General features: G+C 42.4%; 1 protein-coding gene across 1 annotated transcript in view; it reads right to left on the bottom strand.

Annotated features, from left to right (window-relative positions):
• Positions 1–9,374, bottom strand: part of LOC109920827 (pleckstrin homology-like domain family B member 1) — a 132,289-nt gene that overhangs the window by 43,784 nt on the left and 79,131 nt on the right. Inside the window, exon 4 of the mRNA XM_048615352.1 lies at positions 2,453–2,632. Within this exon, the coding sequence (XP_048471309.1) occupies positions 2,453–2,632 (180 nt within the window). The remainder of the gene's footprint in view (positions 1–2,452; positions 2,633–9,374) is intronic.

Below are 9,374 nucleotides of genomic sequence, written 5' to 3'. Positions count from 1 at the left end.
AACATTATACCCAACATTATACCCAACATTGTACCCAACATTATACCACCCGACTGCAGCCACTTGGTATCACAGGCAAGGCACTTTGCAGCAACAGATAGTAAGAACTGCCGATGCTGGAGTCTGAGATAACACAGTGTGGAGCTGAAGGGACATAGCAGGCCAGACAGCATCAGAGGAGCAGGAAAGCTGACGTTTCGGGTTGGGACCCTTCTTCAGAGCAGCTGACAGCATGGGCTTCCATATTTACTACAAGTTTTTGAAGAATTACCAAAGCCCTTAGATACATTAACAGCTCCCCCTCCCTTACCACTTAAGGGACAACACCCCATCCCTTCCCCTCCCCGCCAATCTTACCAGCCCATCAACATCAGGTGACATTGTGATACTGTTACTGGATCAGTAATCCAGTGGCTCAGGTTGGTAAAACTGGGCACATGGGTTCAAATCCCAACAACTTTGTTAATTAGGTTCCCCTTAAATGAATGTGATCTATCTATCCCACGTGCGTCACCAGACGAATAGCAATTTTAACTACCCTCTGAAATGGCCTGAGAATGCCATTCACTTACAGAGCAATTCTGGACAAGCAATAAATACTGGCCTTTCCAGTGACACCCACATCCCATTAAATAACTAAATGTAACAGTTTGTGGATTGTAGCAGCAGAATTTTAAGATGCTGTTCTTATTCTTTGGTCTCAGGTACACTGATGAAGCACCTTAGTGTTACCCTTAGCAAACTGGCAACATGGCATCTGAGTGAATTTCTTATGATGCGAGACTTTCAGAGTCTGAGGGATGACAAAAGCAACTTAAAATTCACCCAATTTTCATCTATTCATGAGTATGATGTTGTGGCTGCTTTGTGAAATTTGAGGTAGGTACATTCAATGAACCGATTGTAAGTTATTTGTTTTCCAGATGAGGAAGTGACTCTGTGAAAGAACATTGAATAAAACATCCTCCTGACCTCATTAATAATATTGTAAGTCAATCACCTCTGTTAGAGTGCGTGAGAGAATAAGCTTGATTCATTCATGCAAGGAATTAATTATCATATAAATTACCTAAAACAACTACTCATTCAAATCCAATATACAAAATGCAGATCAGTAAACAAAGAATTAATACTTCTGTACAAAGCCAATATCACCAGAAAGAATTAGATCAGAATTCTGGGCAATTTTTTTCCATTAAATACAATAGCAAAATACAGCAGATGATGGACATCTGAAATTAAAAATAAAAATTCTGGAATAATTCAGCAGGTTCCATTTTTCTTTTCCAGCAGTGTGTACTATCCACAGGGTGCACCGCAGAAATTCACCACCCATCCTCATATAGCGCCTTCCAAACACATGACCACTTCCATTTAGATGGACATGGGCGGCCGATACATGAGAACAGCACCCCCTGCAATTTCCCCTTCAAACCATTCACCATGCTGACTTGGAAATATATCACCTCTCCTTCAGTGTCACTGGGTGAAAATCCTGGAACACTTTCCCTCAGGACACTGTGGATCTACTTTTATCTCAAGGACTACATTAATTGAACAAGGTAACTCACCACCACCTCAAGGGCATTAGGGATGGGCAATAAATGCTGGCCTAACCATGAGACCCACATCCCATCAACAAATTGTAAAATGCGACAACACAAATATGTGACACCAAGCTTCTTACTGTGTCAGCATCAAAAACTTGTCTGTGTTGCACCTTTAATGCAGAAAGCAGCTGAAGATACTTTAAGGGACAGAGCGCTATACTTTAGACAGAACAACAAAAACAGGAAGTGCTGGAGAAACTCGGCAGGTCTGGCAGCATCAGTGGGGAGGTGATGGCCTAGTGGTATTATCACTGGACTGTTAACCCAGAGACCTAGATAATGTTCTGGGGACCTGGGTTCAAATCCAGCCATGGCAGATAGTGGAATTTGAATATCTGGAATTAAGGGCCGAATGATGGCCATTAATTCCATTGCCAATTGTCGGTGGGGGGAAAGCCCAATTGGTTCATTAATGTCCTTTAGGGAAGGAAACTGCCATCCTTATCAGGTCTGGCCTACAGGTGACTCCAGACCCACAACAATGTGGTTATCTCTGGGCAATTAGAGATGGGCAATAAATGCTGCCTGGCCAGCAATGCCCTCATCCCGTGAATGAATAAAGGGGGGAAAAAACTCAGTGTTCTGAGTCTCAGAATGTTAGCACTGTTTCTCTGTCCACAGATGTGGAGTTTCTCCAGTGCTTTCTGTTTGTATTGATCAGCAACATGCGCTAGCCCTGTCACATCTCTTAGACATATAAATAAAAAATCTTCACTCGTTTATGTTCAGAAGCTGTGATGCTCTTTGGGAATGCTAAGGTTGTGAAGTTATTAAAATGGAACTTATTTCTTCAACAAGTAGTGCATTGAGTTGCTATTTTTTGCTGATCATTTCCTACTTACCTTGGGACAGACGTTTCGGTTGGGTCACCTGAACTCCATCCACCATGCACAGGTTCCCACATGGATAGAGTGTTATTACTCCATTTCGGTTTTCAATGCAGCAATGCTGGGCAGCAATGCCAGGTCCCTGGATACTAATGTCCTGTGGAGGGTAATCAGAACTGCCAAATGTGGTCCTCCCTGTACGGAAGACAAGAATCAGAGGTACATCATGAGATTGACTCATCGAAAATGGATGGTGCAAGATACAAACTTGAGAAAGCAACACATTACAGGACTAGCCAGGACAGTCTCACCATCTTCCTCTCTCTGCACGACATCACCTTCATTCTGCTTTACTGAGAAACCACATTTACTCAGTGCTGTCCCACTTGAGCACTTTGGCCAACTGCTCAGCCAATCAGAATGTATCTGTTTGACCACAGGAGGTGCTCATGTTTGTGCCTGACCCTGTCCTCACTGAGTGTTCAGTGGGATCCTGCCCATTTATTGGTCCAACCAGCCCCTCAGGTCCACAGGTCCGTGGCAGTGAGAAGTGTAGTGGACTCAATGGATGGGAGGTTGGCTTGTGTGCTGGTCTGGTCTGTGTACACATCTTTCAGTGGTTTCTTATGGTCCTGGGCAGAGCAGTTGCTGTACCAAGCCGTGATGCATCTGGATAGAATGCTTTCTTTGGTGCATCTGTAAAAGTTGGTGAGAGCCGTTATGGATGTGCCAAATGCCCTTAGCTGCCTGAGGAAGTGTATAAGTGAGTGAGTGAGAGTCAGTCTACTAGGTCTCCTGTCAGAGGGAGCTCTCTTCTGCGCTCTCAGGGAGGAAACCGTCTAGTCTACACGTGATTCCATACCCACAACAATGTGGTTAGCCCTTAACTGCTCCCCCTGAAATATCCTCACAAGCAAATCAGTTTTTGCTCATCACCACCTTCTCAAGGGCAATTACAGATGGGCAATAAATGCTGGTCTAGCTAGCAATGCCCACACCCTGTAAATAAATGACTGTAGCAAAATTTCCCAATACCTTCTCCCGGGCACGGAGACCAATAATGGGAGTAATTCTCAAGCAAGAGTCGACAGCCCTCTGGGACTCTGAGAAAAGATTGGAAAATGAATCATTTATTCATAAATAACTACTCATGCCAATGTAGAGTGTTGGCTTTGGACTGAGAGCGCAGAAGAGAGCTCCCTCTGACAGGAGACCTAGTAGACTGACTCTCACTCACTCATTTATACACTTCCTCAGGCAGCTAAGGGCATTTGGCACGTCCATAACGGCTCTCACCAACTTTTACAGATGCACCAAAGAAAGCATTCTATCCAGATGCATCACGGCTTGGTACAGCAACTGCTCTGCCCAGGACCTTAAGAAACCACTGAAAGATGTGTACACAGACCAGACCATCACACAAGCCAACCTCCCATCCATTGAGTCCACTACACTTCTCACTGCCATGGAAAGGCAGCCAACATTATCAAAGACTTTCCCAGCCCCATTATACTCTCTTCCAACCTCTTCCATCAGAAAGAAGAAACAAAAGCTTAAACACACATACCAACAGGTTCAAAAACAGCTTCTTCCCCACTGTTATTAGACTTCTAAATGGACCTCTCAACTTTCAAACCTAATGTTGATCTTGTTTTTTGTACACCTTCTATGCAGCAGTAACTTTATATTCCTTGCTCTGTTCAATCACCTTGTAATCTGTATGTCCTTGTATGGAATGATCTGCCTGTACTGCTTGCAAAACAAAACTTTTCACTGTACTTTGGTACATGTGACAAAATAAATCAAATCAAATCACTGACTTGCTCACACTCACTTGCTCATACGAACTCACTCACTTACACACACAAACACGCATACACACACACACGCACACACATACACTCTCTCTTTCTCACACACACACGCTCACTTCCTCACTCATTCACTTGCACACTCACTCACTCAGACACACACTTGCTCATTTATTTCCAAGTTACACGTAAGGTATGTTATACAGCTATAATGAATATATATATCATTTAGAAAGAGAAACTTCTTGTGTTGTATTTAGGAGGGGGATTGTGTAATTTTCATAACATCTCTGAGACAAATATATTGAGAATTCCTCAATTTTTAATTTAGTTTTTCAAGGGATGTAAGGGTCAATGATAAGACCAGCTTCTGCTGTTCATCCCGAATTAAATCTTGATCACTGTCTCTGAGCAGATTCACAAACATTGACAGTTAGACAATCCAAAATTATTTCAAACTTAACGCCAGGGCTTTGCACTGGGACAGTAACCTTTCACTGTGACTCTACTGCAATCTGCCTCCTGTGCAGTCAAGTGGGTTGACCTCTTCGAAAACACACTTGACAGACTCAACTTTAAAAATAGCCTCTGCTGTTTAAAAATAAAACTGGCTCAAAAGGGATATAATTAGTTACTAGCCTTGTCTAAACTTTAACAAATTAGTACTTAGTCTCCAGTCAACATGTAGCCACCAAATGTCACAATGGAGAGAAGGTTAACAAGGTGTTTTACACACTTTTGTGAAAACTCAACATTTTGATCCTAGTCTATAATTCACTTAGAAAGTGCAGTGTAGATTGACCAGAGTGATCCTGTATTCCAAGGATAAAGCTGCGTGGAGAGATTATACAAACTAGGATTCTATTCCCTGGAATTCAGAGGATAAGGAATGGTTTGGACAAAGTTTCCAAGATGTTAAAGGAAATAAACAGATAGAGTCTGAATATTTCCACTGGTTGGAGAGTCCAAGTCTAGGATGCATTGTCTAAAAATTTGAACCAGATTTTTCAGCAGGGAGGTTAGAAAACACTTCAACACACACAAGGTTTGGACAGCAGTATATGTGAAATCAAATGTTAATTTTAAAACTTGCGTTAATCAATTCTAGTTAACTGAATGTATTGAGGATAATGGGGGCAAGGTGCTCACACAGGGTTGTTCACAGATTATATCTGAATCTCATTAAGCGGTTGGAACAGATTCAGGAGGCTGAATGGTGTCCACACATTCCAGCCTGTAACTCACTGCCAGGTACCTGTTACTGCATACATAAATCCCCTGAACTCCTCAAATAGATTTCAGTCTGCAACTCAGTTCCAGGTATCTGTTATTCTAAAGGTACTCTTTTATTTTCCACAATTGTTTATTTTTTACGTGTATCTTTTTGGATTGGCAAGCTGTAACAAGTGGAGTTCTGCAGAAATCAGTGTTGGCTCCTTAACCATTGATAATCAACAATTTGGATGACAGGACCAAATGTTTGGGAGCTTTATACGTTTTCCAATAACAACGAGGTTTGTCAGCAAGTAAGTTGTCAAGAGGAGACAGAAAGTCCTTGAAGGGATATAGATACGTTAAGTGATAAACTATTGACACATGCTTTATAACATGGATATATTATGTTATATTATATATTATAACATGGGGTGACACGGTGGCTCAGCGCCAGGGACCCAGGTTCGATTCTAGCCTCGGGCAACTGTCTGTGTGGAGTTTGCACATTCTCCCTGTGTCTGCGTGGGTTTCCTCTGAGTGCTCTGGTTTCCTCCCACAGTCCAAAGATGTGCAGGGTAGGTGGATTGGCCATGCTAAATTGCCCATAGTGCCCAGGGATGTTTAGGTTAGGTTGGTTAGACATGGGAAATGCAGGGATAGGGGAATAGGTCCGGGTGGGATGCTCTTCGGAGGGGCGGTATGGACTTGTTGGGCCGAATGGACTGTTGCCACACTGTATGGATTCTATGATATGTGGTCTTGCCCAGTTTGACAGGAAGAATAAAAAAGCGGAATATTATTTAAACGGCATGAAATTGTGAATCTGAGGTACAGAGGGATCTGGGTGACATGGTGTATAATTCTCAAAAAGTTAGTCTGCAGATACAGCAAGTTATTAGAAAGCAAAATGGAATATTGGCATTTATTGCAAGGGAAAGGAATATGAAAATGGGGAATAGGAGCAAAATACCACAGATGCTGAAGATCTGAGAGTGCTGGAGAAACTCAGCAGGCCTGGCAGCATCTATGGAGAGAGAACAGAGTTAATGTGTAGAGCCCAGGGTGACTCTTCTTCAGAACCCACTTAAAATTTCACATAAAAGTGGGAATATTTTACTGCAGCTATACAGATCTTGCTGAGATCACATCTGGAGCAATGTGCACAGTTTTGTTCCCCTTATTTGGAAAAGGAAATGAACGTGTTAGAATCTGTTCAGGGAAGGTTCCTGATATGAAGGGCTTTTCTGAAGAAAGGTTGAACAGATTGGACCAGTGTCCATTGGATTCGAGAATAATGAGAGGTGACCTTAGTGAAACAATTAAGATTCTGAAGGGGACGACACCCAGAGGATGTTTTCCCTTTGGGGGAGACTAAAATGAGGCAACATAGACTAAAAATAAGATGCCTCCCTTTTAAGACATGGATGAGGAGAAATTCTTCTCTTGAGGGTCATTAGAGTGTGGAATTCTCTAGAAAGCAGCGAAGGCTGGGTCATTTATTCAAGGCTGAATTGATAGGATTTTTTTGCTAGACAGAGAAATATAGTCATAGAGTCATAGATATGTTGAGCACGGACACAGACCCTTTGTCCAACATGTCCACGCCAATGAGATACCTTAAATTAATCTAGTCCCATTTGCCAGCATTTGGCCCACATCCCTCTAAACCCTTCCTATTCATATACCCATCCAAATGCCTTTTAAATGTTGTAATTGTACCAGCCTCCACCAGTTCCTCTGGCAGCTCATTCCATACATGCACCAAGTTCTACATGAAAACAATGCTCCTTAAGACCCTTTTAGATCTTTCCCTTCTCACCTTAATGCTATGTCCTCTATTTTTGGACTCCCCTATCCGGGGAAAAGACCTTGGCTATACATCTTTTCTATGCCCCTCATGATTTTATAAACCTCTAAAAAAATCACCCCTCGGCCTCCAACGTTCCAGGGAAAATAGCCCCAGCCTATTTAGCCTCTCCCTATAGCTCAAATCCTCCAAGCCTGGCAACAGCCTTGTAAATTTTTCCTGAACCCTTTCAAGTTTCGCAACATCTTTCCTACAGTAGGAAGAGCAGAATTGAATCAGTATTCCAAAAGTGGCCTAACCAATGTCCTGTACAGCGCAACAAATCAACAGGATCTGATCGGAAGGTGGAGCTGGGACCACAACAAGATTAACCATGATCTTATTGAATGTCAGTGCTGGGGTGAAGGACTGGGAGATCTATTCCTGCTCCTAAATCTTATGTAGAAGTCCTCAGAACCTTTGATTAAATCTCAGGCTGTAACTCAACATGGCTACAGTAAGGCATTCTGCCTAGGTTTTCAAAGCAAGACTTTTCTGTTTGTAGTGAATGGTCTGTGTGATGACCAGTTGTAGAAGTGGGGACTTTGACCAGTGGGGTTTGTTTTGTCTGTATTTCTCTTTAACAAGCCACCCAGGATATTAGAGGAAACAGAGACGGGCAAAATAATTCAATGCGGAGGTCTTAAGAAGCAGACGAGGAAGCCTGAGGATTTGTGTATGCTGTCCACACAGTTTTCCACACGGTTTTCCACATAGTGAGGGCCCAGGGACAATCAGCTAATAATGGTATCACTGTGCACTGAACTGTCTTCATATCTGCAAGCTGAACAGAGAGAGAAACATTTCTTCTCATCTCTGTCATAAATGGGATACCTCTCATTCTGGTCTCTTCCAATCCTGTGGGCATTTTAGCCAATTTGTTGGATTATTTAGTTTGAGACAGATTTAGCATTAAACCTAACCACATGGATCACAAAGACAAAGCTTTCCCCCATAAAGGTCTGGAATTTTTTCCTCAAGCTTTCTCTCTCTTCCTCAAGTTACCCTTTAACATTCCTTCCATTGACTAAGTGAAGGAGTGACTGTTAAAGGTGGAGTTACTCCCTCCACCACCTTCAACATCCACTTTCTCCACCAGTGATGCATGGTCACAGCAGTGTGTGCCATCTACAAGACACTCTGCAGCAATTCACTGAGGGTCCTTGCACAGTACCTTTCAAACTGTACAAGTAAAATAAAAATATCTCCTAATGTGGATTAAGCCTCTTTTAAATCTAATATGCCTGGGGCTTTTTGTTATGTTAAAAATGCTGTTTAAATAGAAGTTAGCATTGTTTTCAAATTTAGTCTTGATATCTATAAAAAACTGTGCAGTCACTGGCAGAGGTCAAAGGGCATAGCCCTGACTTGACAAGAAACAGTCACTGAGATACTCAATGTATCTTCCAACCTACCTCCTAATCAATGTTTAAGCCAAACAAACTGCAAAAAGATTGTCATGAACTGTTTTGGGAGTCAGTCTTATTCAGCCCTAAGCTTGTTTTTAAGCTGATGACATCTCTGGTCTGTTCTGTTCTGTTGACGATCCCTGTGTGCCTCAGGAACTGCTAGTTTGTGATGGAAATGAACAGGGTCACACCATCACTTCCCCTGCCCCAGGGGCTGCATTGCTTATGGCAGCTGGGTCATCATTGCCTCTGTCAAAAACTGAGTGAAAATAAAGTCAGTCGTTGGGTCTATTCTGCTTTGGTAAAGTTGCAGCTCACTCCAGGAGTGAGATGTAAGTGGAGAAATATCAGGCAGATTTTGCTCTAAACCACAAACTGAAGCAAATAATACCTGCATTATCACTACAACATGTAAACACACACACAGACATTGGAACATGCACAGACATTGAAACAATTGGCAAAGGAACCAGCGATGATAAAAGAAAACATCTTTTTACAAGAGATAGCAGGAACTGCAGATGCTGGAGATTCTGAGATAACAAGGTGTAGAGCTGGATGAACACAGCAGGCCAAGCAGCATCAGAGGAGCAGGAAGGCTGACTTTTTGGGCCTAGACCCTTCTTCAGAAAAAAAAGGGTAAAGGCCCGAAATGT

Source organism: Rhincodon typus, chromosome 32, assembly GCF_021869965.1.
Source record: "Rhincodon typus isolate 14 chromosome 32, sRhiTyp1.1, whole genome shotgun sequence".
Lineage (NCBI taxonomy): Eukaryota > Metazoa > Chordata > Chondrichthyes > Orectolobiformes > Rhincodontidae > Rhincodon > Rhincodon typus.
Note: the sequence above shows the minus strand (reverse complement) of the source record. Positions and strands in the feature narration are given on the sequence as shown.